General features: G+C 36.2%; 1 protein-coding gene across 5 annotated transcripts; it reads right to left on the minus strand.

Moving 5' to 3' along the window:
* Nucleotides 1–1,469: 1,469 nt before the first annotated feature.
* Nucleotides 1,470–23,429, minus strand: LOC113400544 (ATPase family AAA domain-containing protein 2-like). 5 transcript variants are annotated; one of them, XM_026640152.2, is made up of 28 exons: nt 23,287–23,403; nt 22,925–23,086; nt 22,341–22,419; nt 21,993–22,080; nt 21,572–21,699; nt 21,019–21,188; nt 20,796–20,882; nt 20,049–20,197; nt 19,610–19,686; nt 18,451–18,564; nt 18,239–18,319; nt 17,678–17,774; nt 16,089–16,182; nt 15,657–15,935; nt 15,130–15,266; nt 14,022–14,233; nt 13,562–13,668; nt 10,799–10,977; nt 10,066–10,237; nt 9,622–9,810; nt 9,179–9,335; nt 8,897–9,063; nt 7,902–8,050; nt 5,940–6,124; nt 5,555–5,712; nt 5,253–5,452; nt 4,285–4,364; nt 1,470–4,068 (listed from the first exon to the last, which is right to left on the minus strand). In XM_026640152.2, exons 2-28 carry the CDS (start codon nt 23,015–23,017, stop codon nt 3,854–3,856), a joined length of 3,843 nt encoding a protein of 1,280 aa, XP_026495937.2. In that variant the 5' UTR covers nt 23,018–23,086; nt 23,287–23,403; the 3' UTR covers nt 1,470–3,853. The 5 variants fall into 5 exon arrangements, with proteins under 5 accessions (XP_026495937.2, XP_026495940.2, XP_026495939.2 ...); XM_026640155.2 differs by lacking the exon at nt 22,925–23,086 and having other exon boundaries at nt 23,287–23,429; XM_026640154.2 differs by lacking the exon at nt 23,287–23,403 and having other exon boundaries at nt 5,555–5,691; nt 22,925–23,278.
* Nucleotides 23,430–23,445: the final 16 nt, after the last annotated feature.

Here is a 23,445-nt window from a genome sequence, read left to right on the forward strand (position 1 = left end):
ATTAACTAAGAATGGAAACAGTAATCTCTATTTCAAAGGCAGTGACAATCGTCAACTCGACCATCGAATTTCATCCGTAATCGCCATCTGAACAATCAATATATGGCAATATTTCCTAACATAGGTACATAATGCGTATATAGGTACTATATATTTAATTCCTAATTGGAACGAGGTAACTATTTTCATATATAATTTATTTGCCTTTTACTTTCATATCACACTGTTACTGATGATGTCCACACAAAAGTAAATTTTTTCGATGGACAGTATTATAAGATATGTTAAAAAAACAATGACAATTAATCGTATGTGTGAACGATGCTTAATACCAAACAAAGTTTAAAGATTTTATACGAATATTTCTTAGCTTCAACGTGATTCGTAACTTATTCATTATATTATAGAAAAACAAATTATATTTTATCTGGACGTATATAAGTAATAAAAATAAATTAATGTATTTTGTTTATTTACTTTAAGTGTTGAATTAGTGAAAGTATGTACAAGTTACGGTAATCAAATCTTTTTTTTTTGTGGTATATAAAATAATTATTAAGTACATACCAGACTGATTGGAGTCTTTGATGTAAATTAATTATATAGTTTAGTAAACTATTTATGAATTATAATTAATTATAAATTAAATTAATACATGAGATATCAAATACTGTTTCAAGTTTGTAAAAATGTTATTCCGCTTATGGTATCAAGACATAGTAGCAAGCTGTATACAAATATAATAAATGAATACCATTTTTTGTATATGAAACGACTTTACAGTTTCATTTTGAAACCGGTTATGTATTACGTGTTAACAGGACGATGTGAAAAAACTGCCATTAAATTACATTCTAATAGTAACTAGGGAAAGCTGTGTAAACATATTTCGTATAGACCGGCAAAAAACCTCACCTGTCAATTTTCTAGGTTTTGCACGATGACACGATACTGAAATCGATCGAACAAAAACTTTGAATAGACGATCGAATGCAACTTGAAATTCCTTTGTTCAAATTTCGTAAGGAGGTTAAGTTATAACAGAAAATGTATCACTTAATAATAATAATGTTCTTCACTGTCGCTTCCTGGAATATTTTTAATGCAATCAGCGGACTAACCTGTGCTAGTTATAGATTAGTAATACCGCAAAACGAATGCGGATTTCGATTTAAAGTAATGTGAGCCAGTGTACCTTTATAAACAAGGTAACAAAGCCAATGTAACTGAAATCGCATCGAAAGCAACACCATGTATCTAAGTTACAGTATAGTCGATACAATTAATTTATCACTTGGTTCGCCTTCTTTTTATTATATTTTTTTTTTATAATTTTTGTTGGCTGCAAAGTTTTATATCAATTGTTGCGTATAGTTCTTTCTCACTGTAGCAATTGAAGCCTCAAGGACGTTCTACAAAATCAAAAGAATCCATCTTATTCGCAATTCGCATCGTCACGAAAAAATAAATTTTACTTTTAATTGAACTTTGAAGTAGTATTTGATATCAATGGAGTATTTACTCGATCAGTAATAGTGCACACATACTTTGCACAATTCTAGTATAAACATGTCAATAGCCACAGACTTAATGTAGGCATAAATACAGAATTATTTAAGCTCGTTCTGGGTAACTGATATATTCCTATAACACTCATTCAACTTGGAGTTCGATTTAGTCATCGTAATATCAGCCTTCGCTCAAAGACATAAGGAATATATTAGTGGCAGTGTTCGAAATATTTCTAAATTCATTTTCAGGGCATCATAGTTTGTAAACATAAAGGTTTTATCTGAAACATTCTTTATAAAAAAAATTACAGTAATTTTCGAAGCCCTCGTTTTTACGATTATAACAATTCAATTAATTTATTAATTAAATAAATTCAATTAATATCTACAACACACAACTCGTTTTATGATTAACCTAAAAAGCCAAATTGTTTATAATCGATATAATATTTTCACAACCCGTCACTATTTTTTATTTATTGTAAAGTACGTTTTAAAATCTTTTTTACTATTGTCTATGTTAGAAGTATTTTAATTGATTTTATTTAGTATTTATACATTATAGTTAAGTAATTATTTTCTTATGTTTATTGTATTCTAGTTTGAAACAAAAATTATCGTATATCATGTAATTTCAGCATCTTGCCGAGGATTCGAAATTAATTAAAAAAAAAAAAGTGTTTTAATTCGTCCGACATTAAAAGCGAGATTGGTTAAACAATTCTGTCCTCTTCTTTCGAGTATCAAATCAATGACGACAGAAAGAGATAAAGTGTTTGACTAGACACCCGCTTAACCACATTTATAAGTTAGATCGGTATTCTATAACACCAACAATATTCTATGATTAAATCAAGAAATGAACATGAACTATATTTTAAATAATTTACAATAATATAACGCACGATGCACACACAAAATTAAATCGTACAAAAAACCCCCACGCCCTAATTTCGTTGTATAGTGACTTATTAATGATCGAAGAAAGAAAATAAATTTGCTATCAAAGTTTAATAGTCAGGGCGTTAGTCTTTAACTGAAAAAATATTCATAGATGAAAATTAGCATAGTTACTCCTGCCGCAAAGCAAACACTCACTAAGAAAGGATTTTTTGAAATTTCAACTTCGATAAATAGTCAAATTTTTGTGTGAATTTCACCCGTACGAAGTCGGAGCGGATAGTTATTTTAAAATCAATGTAATTTTATACATACTTAGAAAAATGATATAGAAAAAGTGCCGAAGCAATAGACTTCAGAAACTACAATTTAAAAGCTACACGTTAATGTTTCAAACGAACGCAACAAACACGTCTAAACATTGATGGCAAAAATGATACAGAAGTTTAATATAATTTTCACACCTTTTATCTCTTAGAAAGTTTGAGTTACTTTATACTTTGTATAAATTATAATGGCATGAATACACATAGCTATATTAAATAATATTTACGGTAATGAAGTTTTGTTCACTTTGGTCGTTTAAAAGCTAATTTTTTTTTTTTATTCGTAACTATTTAACCAAGGCGATAACAAATGATCGAAATATTCTAATATAATACTTTATTCTTAGATTTTTATCCCCATCCTAACATCCACTGAGACTTTAAAACACTTATCACGTATCACAATTTGGCTGTTTAGGTGATGCTCATCACACCTTATAACTTTATATTCGTGTTATTCGATTTTGACATAGTCGATGAGAACATTTCGAAATAAGAACACATAAAAACAGTTATTTTTTTAACGACAAGGATATGGTATTTAATCATTAGTGCAACCAGACCAAACGATATAAAACAAACTCTATTCTAATTATTCTCTACACCCTTCCCCAACTTTAATACCTGGCTACATAGATTCAACATATACTTTAACTTTCCACATTAACATGGAATGTATTATCCCGACACACTGTTACCTGTATCGAGAGAGCCTTCTGTCAAAATCTCAATTTTTGTCACTATTCAAAATTACTGGTCTTTCTTAAAAAACGCTTTGGACGGCTTTGAAAAATTTAAAATCCTAGTCTATTAACAAGTAACCATAGACAAATAACATTTGACGTTGTGACGTAATAGTGCTAGTAGGTTTTTATTACATTAAATCAATTTTAGTCTCATGACTTATAGCTGAGAGTTGTAAAAGTTTTGTTTTTATAATCTACTTTTTTATAGAAGTTAAAAAATACTATAGAAGAAATTTCGTCCATGTTATACGTCTATGGGTCATAAGGGGGACGCTGTACAGATAAATTCTGGTTAGGAATACAAGTTGAGACAATATTGTCAGCACTCATTCGTATGACTTTTGACTGAAGGCTTGTCGACTTTCCTCGCTCATTTCCTCGCGAGCTGCAAGTACCTGGTGATAATCGTCTGAAGTTCGTGCGGAAGCTTCGTACGGTCGTATTTTGTGGAGTACGATCGTACGGCGCCTGCTAACTGAGCGTACAGGTCCAATAATGCTTCAAGGCCGATGTTCCGTAGCGCCTTCGCGTTCTTATAAAGAATGTTATCTAGTTCAGTCTTGTTTATCAGTACCTTCTCAGCATCTGCAACAAAGGGCATAGGTTGAGAGTATATATAAAAGAAAAAAACTTCGAAATAAGCTAAAATGTCGGTTACCATTTTGATTGTTTATACCGTAATCATAAAATAAAATATTGACAAATATTATTCTATTTGCTATATTTAAATGAGCGACAGCGTACCACAGTAATTGTAATCCATGGCATTATTATTTTAGATAAATAAAATAAAGTACTCACCTCCACTCGTTGCCTCGTGACCTGAATTTCTTTTCTTTGGCGATGATTTTGTTGGTGACTTCTCCGTTGATTTGGCAGGACTGCAAAAAAGTCGAATATATTAAAAATAAATCACTTTTCGAAGCATTTTTAATTTGTGTTATTTTCCAATTTTGTAAAAATGTACATGGCAGTTACTGGTAAATCGTAGTCATGATACATTTTTTTATATTGAAAATAAAAAATAATTATGTAAAATATCTATTGCATATTAAAATAGGCTAATAAAGTTTAGTTCTCACTTGAGATTAAATTACTGAGGTTGCTGAATTATTAACACTAACAAAAAATATAAAATCAAAATAAACTTGTTTTATGTAAGTTTATATAACTAATACTTTAGAATCGTTTTCTGAAATAATTTAAACGTAACGGTTTAGAATGTAGATTACGAGATGAACTGTTTTCTTTGATCCTACATAAATCGAGAATCCAAGTTTTTTTATGGTTTGTTAATACTAAGTGACAAGTTTTAAAACTATGGTCCTCTTATGGAATCGTATATTATGTGTATTACGTCCGAAGTCCGTTACGAGAGAACACCGTCTTTCTTACTCTGGTTGCTAGATGTCGCTACTCTATCGTCACGTGGACGCGCCTGTAGCGCCAAATCTGTAACTAACAGCACTAAGGAAGCCACCTTTTCGTATCCTAATGATAATAATGATAGTGCGTTCTAAATCACCGATAGTTTCTATTACCCGTAAGAAGCCCTTTCATTTAATAATAGAAATTGACACAAATGACTGCAGTCAGTTTTAAAGACTGCGGGCCATTTAAATCCATCCAAAGCAATTCGAAGATTAATCACTGCTGCACGCATACCGTTCAGTCAAACACCACCTGACTTTGCTAAGTCTTATTTTTATAAGTTTATCTTTAATTCCCGAGTTTGAACAGTAGTATAACTGTTCCAGCGGCCAGCGCACCTGTCGAGCACGTGGTTGGCCTGCGGGGGGCGCGGGGGGCGCAGGTCGAGCAGGTCGTCGCAGTCGCGCGGGCGGCGCAGCGGCGCGTCGTCGTCCGAGCCCGACGAGCTGCACGAGCTCGCCGGCAGCAGCGTCGACGTGATCGGCTTGTTCTCCTTCGACTCCTCGTCCGTTATCGCGATGTGCGCCTCCTTGTAGCTCTGCGGCACCGCGTTACATATATTACCGGTTCATCTTTATACGATATACGTGCATCGAATTATATAAAATGTATGTTGTCTATTATTAGTACTCCAACTTACTTTCTGTGCCGTCCTCTGCCGTTTCACGACCAGTCCCTTCGACCAGGCATTAATCCGTCTTCGCTTTCGTTTCGCGGAGTGCGTATCGTTTTTCTCTCCGTTGTGCGGCGTCCGCACCGCCTTGCTGTCGTCGTCCGCTGTCGTATCGAATCCGTCCGCTATGGCGACACATTTTACTATAAATGCTATTACATAAACATCGATTCAATACTAACGTTTTCATATTAGAATATACTTTCAACATCAAATAGACGAATAGGACAAAAATATATCCATCGATTCCCGTTCAGCTCTCTCGAGTAACAAACCGTGTCCTATCCTATCGACGTCCCGACTCTCGAGCTGGACGCAGCTCCCTACACTACTGGCGACACTCGACACTCACGCAGGTTGGAGGCGGTGTATATGAAGTCGGGCAGGTCGTTGTCGGCGGCGCCCTCGTCGCGCCGGCGCCGCGCGATGTCCTGACACTCGAGCTCGAAGTCGCTGTCCATCTCCACGTCGATGAGTGCGTGGGCGTGGTCTCGCAGCGAACAGGCCTCGTGGCGGATTTGCTTATCGGACGATGTTCTGTAACGACGCGTTAGGGAAAACTATTGAGAAGATCATTTTATTTATTTAGATTGATTCGCCTCCGCTGTCAGTAAACTTTACATACAGTATCGTTGTCGCTCATTTTTATTTTAAGACAAGAAATTGCAACGAAGCATTCAAGCTCAGCTATGTAAAAATTATACTAAAAACATACCATTGAAATCACTAATCACTGATGTTTGCAAGAATTTGACGTAATCCATCATCCAGTTCGGACTAAATCCACTGTACCATCGATTTTACGTCATTTATCAGAATCTATTTTAATGTTTATTTGTAACGTCTACACTGTCCAAACGATGCGAAATCTCGTCGACTAATTGCTTATACGCAACTATTGCCTAATGAATTGACGAATAATCAACAAGCATAGACAAAACAACAACATGCAAAAAAAAAACTCTACCCGACCTCTAAAATTATGTACTTCTACAAAAGGTTAGAGGATGTAAATTTAACACACGCTTACATTTCGTCGATATAATACTACTAATTATCACAGTTTATTCATACCTAGACATCCCTCTAGCCCTTTGAATGGCACCAGGAAATATGGAAAAAAATACGATGAAAAATTAATATTCACACAAATAATGATGATGACAAGAAAATATGACAAGTGCTATATGTTATATTTAACACTTTCGCATGCAAAGATGGGAAGAAACACATTTTTTTTTTTTTATAAATGAGATAGAATAGTGTGCAAAATGATATCAATGATATATTGTAATTATGATATTTTTTAATGTCAAATATAAAATGATCAAAAGCATGAATGATTAAATTAAATAGGCTCTAAAAATTTAACACAGTTATCATAATATTGTCTCCTAAACCCACTGGCGTTATGAAGTATAACTATCAAAAATAAGAGAATATCTTGTTTTAAACTAAATTTTAGACCGCAATGGTTTTGTTCAAATGACACCAAAAACGTTACACCTTACCAAAATATGATTAGTTCAATAGTAAACACTTCATCGTGAGGAATAAACTTACAATATTTTTGAGGACTTTCAGAAGTATTTCAAGTAACACTTAAGTCACGTGGTATTTCTTAAGTATATAGTAGACATATTATATAGTAGAGGTATACATATATGAAAAAGTGCATCATCTTATATTTATAGCATTTAAAATGGCAGTGCCAAGTGCATTTTACTCGTATTAATATAAACATTCAAAAGTTTAGTTTACACGTCTGAATTTTTAAGAAAAAATAATTGTCACCCGAGGCTTTCGTTCAAGCCTGCTTCATATACCAAGTTTCATCAAATTCGGTTCATTGGTTTAGCCGTGACAAAGCGACACACAGACAAACAGAGTAACTTTCGGATTTATAATATTAGTATAGTGTAAACCTATAAATTATTTTAAATAAAATATTTATAAATAACCGTTAAAGGTTGTATAGCTTTTAGCTATTGAGTTATATTCAATCACAGAATTATATAAATGTAACGAATACTTCTTGGTTTTAAATTTTTTAAAATAAAAGTAAATAATTTTGAATTGGACATGGGAATTGTTAATCTGGTTTGATGAAGATAACAGGTGATTGTAACAAAAACTGGAAAAATAAATATTGTAAACTATATCAAATTTTTACTTATTTGACGTTCCTGTTTACTTGAAGCTGTGTCTTCAATATATTGTATACCCATGACCAACATATATATATATTTACATATATATACATTTATATATATTTTGGCTGATAAAGTACCGTGATGACTAAATAATACCATACCTATCCGGGTTATATTCTAATGCATTAGCACATATCAAGTCAACGTCATCAAGGAATTCCTTTGCACAATTGTACTTGTGCAGATCCACCTTCGTCATAATGGTCTCGAGGTCCATAGGCTGCTTTATAATATCGAGATAATCCGTCACCTGGTAAAAAAAAAAACCGTCTGTTGATAAATCGTAAACTGGTACGTTGATATACTTGCTGCGATGAACAAGAGTGAGATTAAGATTTTTGACCCAGTGATTATGGGACGATAGTTACACGTAGATGATCGGTTATGGTCTTATTTTAAAGATGTAGCCGTAGATATGCAGAAAATTAAAGAGGATTCTTGATTGTAATTTACTAAATTGTTACGATTTAACAAATAATAATAATTTTAGAGAGCGGCGATATGGCTGTATATAAAAAAAAAAAATATAAAACGTGCGAACAGACGTCGTCAGTTTACAATGAAATTAACTCAAAACAAAACCTGTCATAGGTTTCGAAATTCCTAAAAATCTGTTGAATAAACGCAAAGTTTCGCGGGCGACCCGCCGGTTATAATATATTCCATCTAAATACCACAACAAAAAATATAATAGCCTAAAACTATTCCAATCACAGGAGTGAAATTAAATGATATAATTGATCGAAATCATTAAAAATCTATGGTATTATATATATATTATTATACAATTCGTAAAAATATCACGTGTTAATTGGGAAAGTTGAGTAAAACTGGATATAAGAAGTAAGAAAAGTGTTGTTATATAAGTAAAAACGTATTAATCGGGAACTGTTTGTAAAAGCTATTCAAATCGCATAGTATGTGTCAATCTAAGGTTTGTTTATCTTTACTCCTTCTTCAATTGGAAAAGGGTACAGAGTTCAGATATTATTAATATAATAGTATTGCTTTATAACTTGGTATAAAACATAATTTCCTACATAATATCTTCCATATGGATATTTTTTATAGTTAATGTAAATTGTACGTCCGATACCTCTTCTAAATCCACAGGTTTGGTGAACTTATAAAAACGTCTATTCGAAGCCAATTTTCTACAGATATCGCGTAGAAATATTCTTAATTCTCGCAGCTTGTAGTCCTCCTTTCGCTTTCGTCTAGCCAATTCTTCTTTGCTCTCTCGGGGAGGAGGTGGTGGTGGAGCTGAAACAATTTTATTTTCAATTTGTAACATTTCATAAAGTATTTTCTTTACCAGGATTCTATTTATTTAATTTATTTGCTTTTCTGTTAAAAATATTACTTTTAACACACTTACCCCGCGGTAAAGGCGGTGGCGGTTCAGTATTTTCAATTACCGGTGGCTCCAAGGGTGCTTCTGTTATAATGGGTTTTAAAAAGTTGATAACTTCTGAAGAAGTGGCTTCACGAACCCCATATATACAGTTTTTGTATGGTGGAAACATTTCTTGAAGCTGAAGGAAAGCAAAGTTAAACTAGTCAATAAAGTAACAGTACGAATATTTTGATTCATAATTTTAAAAAGTTTTAAAATCAATGATCGAAGGAATAAAGAACACATATATTACAACTCTACCAATATCTCATCATAACCTACAAGTGCGAAGAAGATATTTAGATCTCAGTGATAAGGTTACAAAAATAGTGTCTCGTAGTCATTACGCAAAAAAGTATAAACCTATTTTGGCTATAGAGTACACAGGTACGACAGCCACAATAGGCGAGGCGGCCGCGACCCACCTGCGGCGGCAGGTCGGCGTCGGGCGGCGCGGTGGCCAGCAGCAGCGTGGCGTCCCCGGCGGCGCGCGTGCGCCACAGCTGCAGCAGCAGCGCCGCGCCGCTGCCCGCGCTCAGGCTGCGCCACACGTCCAGCACGTCGCGCACGAACAGGATGCAGCCGCGGTCGCAGCGCCGGCACTCCGAGAACAGCTGCGCGCGGCGTATGGAGCATATATATATCTATTCTATCGGACTGATTTTGATGGCAGATCACCAGTTTTTAAAGTAGAAAATTGCTCATAAACGAATAGCATATGAAATATGACGAGTACTTTAAGCTCGTGATGACGAAGATGTCGTAATGATTCCGTTGATTAGATGCTGAACTATACAGTGATACTTCACGAAAATCGGTGTGGCGCCGTGTTAAGAAACGAGGTCAGTGCTCCAGCTGCATCGTCTCACCGATATGAGCGCCTGCTCCTGCGTGTAGGCGAGTGCGGAGTGTAGCGCGGACACGCTCAGCTCGCGCACCGGGCAGTGCTCCATCTGCGCCAGCAGCGCCGGCGCCAGGTGCGTCTCTGCGCACTCGCCCGACAGCAGCAGCACGTTGGAAGCCGCTGGTGTGTCCATGTTTCTGTTTAAGAAAAAAAAATTATAATCATCCTCACCCTTGGCTTACCTACTCGGTAGTAAGCTTAGCGCGCCGCATCAATGCTTCTTAACAATATACTCGATTGTATATGTATGTGCACTTACCGTTTACAATAATTATTAAGCACCACATTACTTTAGGTCTCTATTGTTTCCTTAACAACTGAGTGCTAGTTATTCGAACCAAATGCTTAAAAAATTTAACCATTTGGTTCGAATATACATTTATATGAACAAGACAATATATAGAACAAGAACAATTCGGAATTTTTATTTTCATTATTTTCTTATTTGACACAATAACAAATGTTAAGAAGGTATAAAACACCATTTGTTCACCAATCAATAATGGATATCATAGCCGTCAATTAAATGTCAAATGTCATCATTATCAGATGTTCGGAAGTCACTCGTTAAAAAATACATGAGCAGCTATTTACAAATTTTATATCCTTTATTCCTAATTACTGAAAAATGTAACAAACAGAATAGTGGGCACGAATAGCTAGGAAAGCAATCTAATGACGAGACACGCGGTACTCACTGCGCGGCCGCGCCGACGGGGAAGGGCTCGCCGAGCAGCGCGGCGGCGGCGCGCAGCTGCGGCTGCAGCAGCGGCGCGCAGTAGTGCGGCAGGCGGCGCGCCGGCGCGGGGCCGCTGCGCGCGCCCGCCGCCACCAGCCCCGCCACCGCCGCGCGCAGGTCGCGCACCGTCACCTCCACCTGCGCGCGGGATATCGATATCGATGGATCACAATTGTAGTGGAGTGGAGTCGTATGCCTACCCGGTATGTATGAAAATATATATTTTTCATCACTTTCATTTCAAGGGATGTAAGGGGGTGCAAACTACACCTTAGAACTCCTTCTTCAAGAAGCAAGCCCAAAGGAAGCAAAGTCCCGACACTATGACCAAAAATGAGATCGATTTCATCATGACTGACAAAAGGCACATATTCAGAGACGTCTCAGTGCTCAACAGGTTTAATACCGGTAGTGATCACCGACTAGTCCGAGGCTCTCTGAATATCAATTTTAAGGCTGAGCGCGTCCGTCTGATGAAGTCTACACTCCACACAACCCTGCTCCAAACCATTGCGGGGTCTGAAACGTTCCAGTCAAACCTGGAGAACCGATTCGCTGTCGTGAAAACCACAACAGACGTAAACCAGAACCTCGAAAATGTAGTTAGAATTATCAGGGAAGAAGGCACGAGATTTTGTAGCATTGTAGAAGAGACTTTAGGGCTAATGAAGAAACGACATGAAAACCCACCTGTTACTTCGTCAGAGAAACGGCAACTAAACCAAGAGATCTGCAAGCGCGTACGACACGATCTCCGGTGCTCCAATACTCTTACGATAGATCGATGGCTCTTTAGCCATCGAGCAGAATCGGGGGTCTAAGGTGTTCGTACAATCTTTTGGAAGGAGCCACCTGACGAAGTTGACCACAGCAAGTGGAGAAGTCGTTTCTTCCAAGCCGGCAGTTCTTTCGGAAGTAGAGGACTTCTACGGCCGGTTATACGCATCGCATGCATCTCGACCTGATCCCGAAGATGAGTATCCTAGAGCTACATTAACACGCCATTTCACCGAAGACCTGCCAGAAGTCAGTATTGGCGAAATCGAAATTGCTCTTAAACAGCCTCAAAATGGAAAAGCCCCTGGAGAGGACGGTGTTACAAGAGAGCTATTGAAAGCAGGAGGTAAACCCGTACTGAGAGAGCTCCAGAAGCTTTATAACTCTGTCCTCTTCGAAGGGAGAACTCCGGAGACGTGGAGTAGGAGTGTGGTCGTCCTGTTCTTCAAAAAGGGAGACAAGACCCTGCTGAAGAACTATCGACCCATATCCCTATTGAGCCACGTCTATAAGCTGTTTTCAAGAGTAATCACGAACCGTCTTGCGCGAAGATTCGATGAATTCCAACCCCCGGAACAGGCCGGGTTTCGGAGCGGATACGGCACCATAGACCACATCCACACAGTGCGGCAGATTATACAGAAGTCCCATGAGTATAATCGGCCCCTGTGTCTTGCATTCGTGGACTATGGGAAGGCCTTTGACTCGGTTGAAATCTGGGCTGTTCTGGAGTCCTTGCAGCGTTGCCAAGTTGATTGGCGATACATCCAAGTGATGAGATGTCTCTACAAAGCCGCCACCATGTCCGTCCAAGTACAGAATCAGCAAACAAATCCCATACCATTGCATCGAGGAGTGAGACAAGGGGACGCTATTTCCCCCAAATTGTTAACTAATGCAATGGAGGACATGTTCAAAACGCGGAACTGGAAAGGGCGTGGCATCAACATCAATGGCGAGTACATCTCTCACTTGAGATTCGCAGACGATATCGTCATCATGGCAGAAACGCTGCAGGACCTACAACAAATGCTGAATGAGCTGGCTGATTCTTCTATGCGCATCGACCTACGGATGAACTTGGATAAAACCAAGGTAATGTTCAATGAACATGTTCTACCGGAACCGATTGCGATAAACGGTACCGTCCTCGAAGTTGTTCAAAAATATGTCTACCTCTTTTAGGTAGAAACAACTTTGAGGACGAGTTGAATAGAAGAATTCAGCTAGGTTGGGCAGCATTTGGGAGGTTACGACGAATCTCCACATCGTCGATCCCACAGTGCCTTAAGACGAAAGTCTTCAACCAGTGCATCCTACCCGTCATGACATACGGAGCCGAAACGTGGACACTCTCGACAAAGCTGGTCCACCGGGTTAAAGTCGCTCAGCGTGCTATGGAAAGGGCTATGCTCGGAGTAGCTCTGAGGGATCGCATCAGAAATGAGGTGATCCGTCAGAGAACCAAAGTCATCGACATAGCCCACCGGATTAGTAAGCTGAAGTGGCAGTGGGCCGGCCATATTTGTCATAGAACCGATAACCGTTGGGGAAAACGTGTTCTAGAGTGGAGACCGCGTCTCGGCAAACGTAGTGTAGGACGTCCTCGGGCACGGTGGAGTGACGATTTGCGCAAGACGGCTGGCAGGAGCTGGATGCGAGGTGCCGAAGAAAGACCACAGTGACGTGCATTTGGAGAGGCCTATGTTCAGCAGTGGACGAATGCGGGCTGATGATGATGATCACTTTCATTATTCTTTCGTGCAAAGTATTGACTTAAAATATAAATGTGTTATGAAGCACTAAAATATACAATCGATAATATATTTTATTGTTGTAATACTATCTGTATGATGATATCTTATGCTTACTCTGGGATTAAAGAGAACCAGATGTCATATCATTATTTTAAATTGTTATTTTAAAGTTTATTAAAAGTACTTACATTTTTGGGATCGATGACCAATGCGTATTCACTATCGTACACTTGAGGATACACTCTCCTGAGCGCTTTTAATACTGCTTCCGAGCACAATGCTTTTAAATCGGATCCTGAAAAGAGAAGAGATTGTAAATACTGCTTAAATCTTGCATATACATATGTATATGAACATTACAAGCTTATTATAAAACGAAACAAACCCACAGGAAATGAATTTACTTGGTGGTAAACCTTCGTGCAAACCCATACGATTAGCAGTAATCCTTCGTATTGTTGTGTTCCGGTTTAAAGAGTGAATGAGCGAGTGTTGATACAGCCACAAGAGATGTAACATATCAGTACCCAAAGCTCGTGGGGCAAATATTAAAATTTCATACGGCGCTAATATCTATGTACGTTGATGACCTCACCATCAGGCCTATTGGCCATACCGACTATGACGTTTATCAAATATATCACTCACCCCCATATCCGTTCGTGATATCGGCGATATGATTCAAGGTGTCTTCGCTGGGCATCGGCGTCCAGTCCTTGGTGTATATCTCTAATATATCTCGCCTCGCGGCTGCGTGTGGCGGCGGGAAGTGCAGTTCGCGGTCGAAGCGACCGGCTCTCCTCAAGGCCGGGTCAACGGCGTCCAGACGATTCGTTGCTCCTATTACTACTACTTCACCCCTAGAAATGATTAAATTATATTAAACTAACTGAACTTGCTATAAAAATAGATAATAATATATATTGGGCAACTTTGTTCAAGTAACCGAAAGTTAAATTATAATGAGTTTTGTATTCCTTGAGAAATAATTGATCCCCGATAGAAACTTCCGCCACCTTTTCACATCCTAGGTAATGATTTCCGCTATAAAAACTAACTTATGTCCTTCACTGGGGCTTAAACTATCTCCATACAAAATGACATTTAAATTGGTACAGCGGTTTAAGCATGAAGAGCTAAGAACAGACAGAGTCACTTTGGCATTGATAATATTAGCATAGAAGTATAGATTGAATATATGTACATAAATTTTATTTTTAGAAGTTCTCGAGTTTAAGACAATTATCTTATTTTACAGATTTCGAAGAAGTTATAATTAACAATTTTAAGGCGACAGCGCACTTTAGCTCATGCAATCATTATTATATCTACTAAAATAATACTATGTAATATATAATGTATACCAAATCGAAATTTTCGTATGTAAATAATATATTAAAAAAAATAACAGGTGTTTGTTGCGCGTAATAATTTTTTTATCAGTCTGCATGACTTCTGATACCTTATTGGGTGACCAGTGTATTTAATATATGGCCTACGTCATTAGCTTGCAAAAAAAACATTAAAAAAGTAATCTGTACTAATATGACTGGGTATTTTATGGTCCCGCTACCTTCTGATCGAAATCAAACCTAGGGAACGCTTGTGCTGGTGGGTCGGTTCCCCGATAATATACATACGAGTCGTCGGTTCGATTCGTGAGGTTTAACGTAAAATTGTTCAGACCGCTCAGGAACGCGGTACGAGATCGCGTACAGCGGTCGGCGGGCAAGCTACGGATCAAGGAGCAAGAGACCTCTCGCACACGCCGTCCATCTCGGCCAGCAGCGTGCCCACGACGCTGGTGTGCACCTGCTCCTGCCGCACGCTGCGCACGGGCGCCAGCGCGTCGATCTCGTCGAAGAAGATTATCGACGGCTTCATCTTGTTCGCCTGATCGCATGGAAAAGTCACATATCAATATTGATATGCAGACTGCATTGCCATTAATCTTGCGGGAACTGATATTTCATTCCAGTGGCGGGAAAAACTGTTGAATATTTTTATACCTATCTGTTGCAGCGCCGTCTAATCCCACTCTCATTCTATTTAAGTCAATGGACCTACTTACTTAACCATCAACAATTAATGCTGTTCACGGCTTTCAATGATTTTTTATTATTTGCCACAAAATACTTTTAGTGTTCTAGCTGTAAGTTTACAAACAGTTCAACGACATACAACATACACGAATTCACTTAGAATTTCGATTACAACATTCCAAAAGGGAACTTTTCTTCCGATTTATATAATTCAACGATTTACGAAATATACACTACATACCTGTTGGAACAGCAACTTCAAATGCCTCTCACTCTCCCCCACCCATTTCTTCAAGCAGTCCGCCCCCTTTCTCATAAAGAAAGCCACTTTTCTCCCACCGACCAATCTGCATTCGTTTGCCAGAGCCCTCGCTAGTAAAGTTTTCCCAGTACCGGGCGGACCGTGAAACAGGACACCTTTGGCCGGTCGAGTTTTGAACTTATCGAACAGCTCTGGATACATCAGCGGAAACAGCACCATTTCTCGGAGACATTTTATGTGTTCCTCTAAACCCCCAACCTAAAAAATATAATTTCCTTAGTTATCTAGAAAAGTCATTTCTCGCCAATGCAAATGGGACACTGAGATTACCCACATAGTTCACTTGTTAGCGGTACTGGTATTGGCCATGTCATCATCATGGCCAACAAAACATACGTAAATAAAACTTACAGATGAAAACCTCACACTGCCATCAACTTCTATTGGTTGTATATCTCTTAAAGCTCTGTCAGTTTTCTTATCATCCATCGACTTTGATTTTTGTCTGAAAGCATTACATAGCGACATTTTCATTTGATAAATTTCTGACAGTTCATAAATCAGACGACTTTGGCATAAGATTAACGATAATGACATCATCAAAGATACATCAGTAGAGAGAAGGATTATAGGACATAAATTGGTCCTCTGGTTGACTGCAGATGCTCAAAAAAACAAAGTCAAGCTTATAGGAATAATGCTAAAAAATTGTAATAGACTATGTAGCTTGTATTCTTTACTATTTTTACAAATTGGTCGACTTGGTGTTAGGGCATTGTGCAAGCCCGTCTGGGTAGGTACCACCCACTCATCAGATATTCTACCGCCTAACAGCAGTACTCAGTACTGTTGTGTTCCGGTTTGAAGTGTGAGTGAGCCAGTGTAACTACAGGCATAAGGAATTTGGTGATCCAAAGCGCCGCAAACCTCGAGAACTAAGTCGTTATGTTAAGAAATATTAATCATTCCCTATATCAATAGGGAATGATTAATATTTCTTGCAGCGCCATTGTCTATGGGACACTATGGCCCATGGCGCATCAGGTGTCCCATTAGCTCGTCCGTCTTCCTATATCACAAAAATGACATGGCTTGGGAGGTGAAGGTAGAAAGAAGCCATAATCAGCTGCATGGAAAGGTTAGACACCATATTACCAAGAAAGAATTGCAATAGCGTTATTTGATATCTAATTGTCAAATATGTTCTTTCAATGTTTTATTAATTACAGCAATGACAATAATCACTCAGATTTATATTAGAAAATTTGCAGTACTATGGGTGTTAAAGAGATTTGTTGCAATACCTGACATTTTTCGTACGCCACTAACTATCAGTCACTCCAGAAAGGAATTGAAACATACATATTATAATATATTAATTCACATTTGACATTAAAGAATTTCTTACATTATAAATAATCATAATCTGCATTATTTTATTAAAAATGAGACTTTTAAAAGTAACATATTTTAATAATAATAAATTTTATTTCATATTGTTAATCTTTGACATCAGATTAATAATTTGAATAAACTCAATACTGTATAAATGTAAATTTTGCTGTTATATTTTAATATACATTGTGGGAATCTAAACATAACAGGATTTATATTTCTGTTTAATGTGAATATTAAATAATATAATAGCACTGAAAGTTAAAAGTGAAGTCATATGATTTATGTACTCTCATTTTCTACAATTTTATACTTTTTTTAATAATAATTACATTATAAAGGGAATAAAAAAAAAAGATTTTATGTTAAATGATAACACTTTTTTTTTTTGTTATATTTAGTATCATTGAAAAGATGAATTTGTGCCTTTTCAAGGTAGCCAGTGACAGTTAATTTATTGTGACAAGTTTGCGGGGTAGTTATCGGAGGTCACATAGTGATTGCTGGTTGCTAGTTATATTATATTATAACTATTATGTTACTGAAAATGTTATTACATAACTTTCAATCAAATCGCCCATTTAATATTCAACAAGTTTCCTCACCTGCCCTTCGTCTTATTTTTCATAGACACATTTAGATCTTCTTCCGTGTCTGAACTAGATGTGCTACTACTGGTGCTGCTGTTTGATGGAGATTGAGCTAGAATATTAATACTTTGTTAGAAAAACAAACTAATTTATATTTTATGGAACACTAGGTATTACCCGTTCGCTTTGATGACCAATAAAGGGAGTAAGGCTCGATGGAATTAAAAAAAATAGCCTATAACCATATACAGATGATCCTGCGTCGATTGCTTATAGTATATCAAACGGAACCCATCCATGTGATAAACGCACGATGGAAAAAGAGTCATGGCATGTATATAATTTTTTTAAATTTACTATTCTGTATGAATCGGGGGCATTACTCAAAGAAATTGCATTGTCAACTCTACACTTCCATTCCCCTAGCATTCTTGCGTCGTCGTTTTAGCCATAGCGTATCACAGCAAGTATTTTATCTTTGATTTGCATATAGAGGTAAAAGACCGAACATACATGTGCACAGTCGCGGCTGCGTCTTCAAATTATAATAATAATTAACAAAATGAGGTAACTCACATCGGATTGTTTTCCTTCGAAGTAACTTTGGTTTTCTTTCTCTCAGACTGTAAGGCTTTTTCCTAATAGTAAAGGTTTTGCCTGGAAGAAATATGATAATTCAGATTATTGCTTATATTTTATTTACTCGATTGACACACAAGTGCAATATTTAACCTCTAGGTCGGTTTCATCATTGGACCATATCTAAGTATTTGACAGTAATTACACACCTCTGGGCCGGGCGTCCCCCGCGAGCTGCACGAAGGCGGGCTGCGCGCGCGTGCGGCCCGAGCGCCGCGGCCGCAGCGAGCTGCCCGACTCCGACGACGACGACGACGACGACGCTGCCACACACAACCACTCATTCCGTTATCCGGATTGTCCGGTTAATCCGAAAAGGGTCGAAAAAGATTCGAACCGTGTTAAAAATTTAGTAAGCTTTTCAGACATACTTCGGCGACCCTTTATCAGTTCGTAAGTCGAAAACTTAGATCGACATATACAAGTTATCTATGAGAAAAAATCGCTCTAGTACGATCGGGGTCCGGGGTCATCTACTGCGGTCAAGTGATATTCCATTGTATTAGGCATTGTATTTTAATTGATTGCGTATGACGACATTATAATAACTATAAAAAAAATCCTATACAGTGTTCCAATTATAATAATAAGTTAAACACTTCGTGGTAAGGCTTTGAGTAACTCCCAAATGGACGCACTTGGTTAGATACCAACTACTTATCATTCTACAATCAAATAGCAATATTTAGCTCTATTTTTGTGGTCTGGTTTGGGGGGTGAGTGAGCCAGGAACTATAGACACAAGGAACATCTTACGTTCCCAAGGTTGTTGGCACATTGACGGTAATAACGGTTGGTTAATATTTTTTTAGAGTGCCAATGTCTATGGGCGATTATCACACAAGATTAGGTGGACCATTTGCCAATCTGCCTACCTATTTTAAATTAAAAATAATATTTAGGTGTTCTGTACTTTTCTGTAACCCTGATAACGTTTATACGAATTTCATGATGATCGGTTAAGTAGTTAAGACGTGAAATCGTAACAAACAAACTCATTTTCTCATTTAAAATATTAGTTAGGAATTTGAGAAGCAATTCATGAACAAGATATTTTTTTAATTTCACCTCAAAATAATAATCCCTCATTTAGTAGATTTCACAAAGATTACTAGAAATTTCATATTTTATTACAAAAATCAACTCTATTATATTTATCAAACCAGTTATTATTAAATCATGATTATCACATACACTTAGCAAAATTTCGAAAAAAATATATCTTTAAATGTCAAACTGACAGATACATAAATACAATATTACTTTCAATATCCACATTGACAGAAGCATTCAAAGAGTTCGACTTACCAGATTCTTGGTGTATATCAACTTTTTTCTGACCACGTCTCCCTCTACCTCTCGTTGATCGAGCTGGGCCTTGGTTACTGGTTACACACGAACAAAAAAATTCTGTTTAATATATATATACATATCAAAACTTACTTATCTTTTCGCCTAACTCATAAGTTATTTATAAAAACAACTCTTCAATACAGGGAAACAAATTAATTAAAAATATAAATGGCCCAGCACAGGGTTTTTTTTTTAAACCATGCAGTTCAGATCTGCTGCCTTATTGCTATCCACTAGACTACTAGGCAGTCAAATTAAAAAAATAATACAAAGTAAGGATAAATTTCGAAGGTATTTTCTGTGTTTACTGTTAGAACTGTGTTCACGGATATTTTACGCATACATAGAAATGTATTACGTTACACACCCTGATTAAAAATAATATCAGCCAAACCTCTCACTGTCCCTATCTTCAATCTTTTCTTCATCCTTAGGTTTTATCACTTCCGTGTCCATCTTCTCATTTACCAATTTTTCCTCAATCGGTTTTTTCTCAATAACAGTCTGATTGCTTTCATTGTCAGTATCCGATTCTGAAGCGTCCTGTAAGAAGAAAAATTAAACAAACTTCAAGTATCAAAATTGCAAAGGCAACTAAATCGATCTACAAAAAGCAGGAATACCTTTTTTATATACAGAAGGTATGAAGCCTGTGGGAAGTACAGTAGACATATGGTAAATACTACAGTATAAATGTGTACATCTCCTACAGTTATTATTGACAATATACCATATCAACTTGCAATAATACTATGGTTTCCAAAACTTCACAACATGAGTGATAGTTAACATTTTATTGGTGGCAAAAAATATATCACATAATGTCCAAGTTGTTTCTAAGATACTTTAGCTATACAATACATGAAATGAAAAAAAATTTAAAGTTCCCAGATCATATAAAAGTTAGTATTTGTTTAATAACTTGACTCAACACTTCTTGGTACTTTGTAAGTTACTTTTTATAGATTTTTTTTTATAAAAATTCTATAATTGAAAATTTTAAATGATCTATGAACTAAGTAAGTGAATAAGTCAACATCGTATAGAATATTCTTATTAGGCTTTGAAACTACATTCATTTAAAAACAAGGAATTTATATAAAAAGCTGTGTTAAGTAAATTATATTGTTACGCTGTATACCTTTTTGTTTGTAAATCTTGCTGAGGTTCTTCTCTGGCGTGACAGCTGTGTGTCCTCGTCTGTGTTAGTTGGAGCATGACTGCGAGTCTGTGTTAAAATAACAAAAAGCATTTTACTATTTGTTATACTTCACCTTTTTTACATTTTTATAGAAAATGTAGTTGATAATCAAAGCATAATGAAACTTTTATAAAAAATACAAATTAATGAAAAAACTTTATACCAATTTCTTAGTTTCTCTAGCTTCATCTCCTGAAGAAAACTCATCCGATGAACTTGTTCCAGGAAATCCATACAAATCTGGGTATCCTTTGACTTTCAATTCATTAGTAATCCAGCTTTCATTAAAATTATGATGCAGAAGTTTACGCTTGCGACAACTTCTTCTTACATCTGAAATATTCAAAATGTCAATAAAATAATCTTTAAGACAAATTTCCCTGTGAATCAAAACAGATGCAATTATGTCCTGAAAACCAACTAAATCTAAAAAGGTCATAAAAATATTTTTAAGAGATAAGAAGCAACACTTAGGACTATCAAAAAGTCTACTGTATAAAATATCAATAAATAAAATGAAACCTACATTAAAAAAAACGGATGGTGAAGGAAAACATCGTAAAAATACCAGCATGAGTCATATAAATTCTGCCACATTCCACCAACACAATTTGGGGCAGCATAGTGGAATAAGGTCCAACCTTTTCCTCAATAGGAGAGGAGGCCAGACTGATACTCTTTTTAGTGCTGTTATTATAAATTAAATTTTAACCAACTTTGCTGTATGGGTTTGTCCTCACTATCTTCCATATAATTCTTTCTTGGTCCACGATTACGTCGAATTTTCATACTTCTATTGTTAGAATCATTTTCATCAGCAAAGAACACCCTTACTTGACGAGATCTACAAACAAAAAAGTTTCTATATAGATCATATTTATAGATATACTTAATAAATAAACAACATCACTTAAACTATGTTTAAAACAACCAACAACAAATTATTAAGGATTCATGATATATATTGCATTATAAATAAAGAAATAATAATCAAGAACTATTTAAAGTACATAATAAAGAATAGGTATTAGCAAATTGAATGGAATACTTAAATCAAAAGTTTGTTTAACTTTGCTCTTCCAAGATTGGAATAGGCATTATATACAGTATGACAGCTAACAGTATAATATAATATACCTTCTGGAATATTTTTCAGGTTCAGTGTCACTTTCAGGAAACATTATCGTACGAGGCATTTTGATTGCTCGAAGTCTACTGCGGCTGTCTAGAAGAAAAAATTAAAAATAGTATAAGCAGTTTTACAAAGTATAAATAAAAAATTACTCTGTTTCCTATGGTCGAAACAAATTTAATCACCAGCTATGCTAAAAGTCAAAACCTATTTTTTTATTGATTATAGAATCCCATACAGTCTTTTTGAGACCATTCTGCAGTAATGTGTTCTTAACATATCTTTTAATTTAATTAAAATCTATTACAATACTAGATAAACACATCTAGATTTGTATAAACTTGAACACTTACATCTGGTTGGCCAGCGTTGTATTTTCCTTGCAACCTTATATTGACTACTTCTCAACTCCCTTTGGGACCAATTTGATGCCTATAAGAATATACATACTTGAACAACATATTTGTTTTGTGCCTAATAGTTGTACTACATCTACAATTTATACACATACATTAAATAATATATTATCAATTATTTATTATTCTTAATAGCAATCACAACCACATTTTTCATTGAAGCATTATTCAAAAATCACTATTTATTTGTAAATATAAATAAATATTTAAGCTTGCATGCTTTGGTCTAAAAATAATTGGAATCAGTGATTGATAAATAAATACAAGAATCAGTCCATATTTCACTACTCATACTAAATGATAATAATAACTAATATTCTTATTGAAGTTGCATTAATCATATTCTAGTCTCATAATGAAACTAAAAGCTATCAAAGTTCATGCATATCATGCACTCTTAGAAGTACCTACTGAGGAAAATGGGGACAGGAAGTTGGTACACAAAGAAACACCCATTCAGACACACTAAGCTTGGTGCATATGCATTAGGGGACAAATGTATATCATTCATAACTCATCACCTTCTCATCAGACACGCTGCCAACGTGGTTTATTGAATAATTTCCTTCGTCAACCTCCCCATTCTCTCCGTTACTACGTCGGGTTTTCACCATTGCAATGACCGTCTATTATGTCGTAATATTCATTCAAGATCACAAATTGATTATGTAACTGCTTTAAAACTTTAAATAGAATCCAAAAACGAAATATTAGCCACACTCGATGCTTGAAATAGAATGAAATACGACAAAGGACGAGCGTTATCTTCCGCACATGTCGTTAGAGAGCGCCATGTTAAGCGGATGTTCGCAAGTTCCTACGCTTACAATAAATCGAAGAATATTAAAATCATTGATTAATTTACCATTAAGACATCTCTTACCTCGCCTAAGAAATCATTTTCAATACACACTAACTAATGATCTTTATACCCAGCTATCAAAAATTAGACTTTTGAGACTATTTCACGTTTGCGATGTTTTTATTGACAACTGTCAAAAATTCCCGCAAATTTGACATTCATCGTTAGTTATTGGATACT

Source organism: Vanessa tameamea, chromosome 17 (assembly GCF_037043105.1).
Source record: "Vanessa tameamea isolate UH-Manoa-2023 chromosome 17, ilVanTame1 primary haplotype, whole genome shotgun sequence".
NCBI classification, from domain to species: domain Eukaryota; kingdom Metazoa; phylum Arthropoda; class Insecta; order Lepidoptera; family Nymphalidae; genus Vanessa; species Vanessa tameamea.

Bases quoted from the DNA above. Each gene is read 5' to 3' on its own strand.
- LOC113400544 (XM_026640152.2), bottom strand. From the start codon at position 23,017: ATGGTGAAAACCCGACGTAGTAACGGAGAGAATGGGGAGGTTGACGAA. The intron at 17,775-18,238 runs GTGAGTTACCTC...TTAATATTCTAG, and splicing joins TCGAAGGAAAACAATCCGAT to CTCAATCTCCATCAAACAGC. The intron at 5,453-5,554 runs GTAAGTTGGAGT...GCGGTGCCGCAG, and splicing joins GGCAGAGGACGGCACAGAAA to AGCTACAAGGAGGCGCACAT.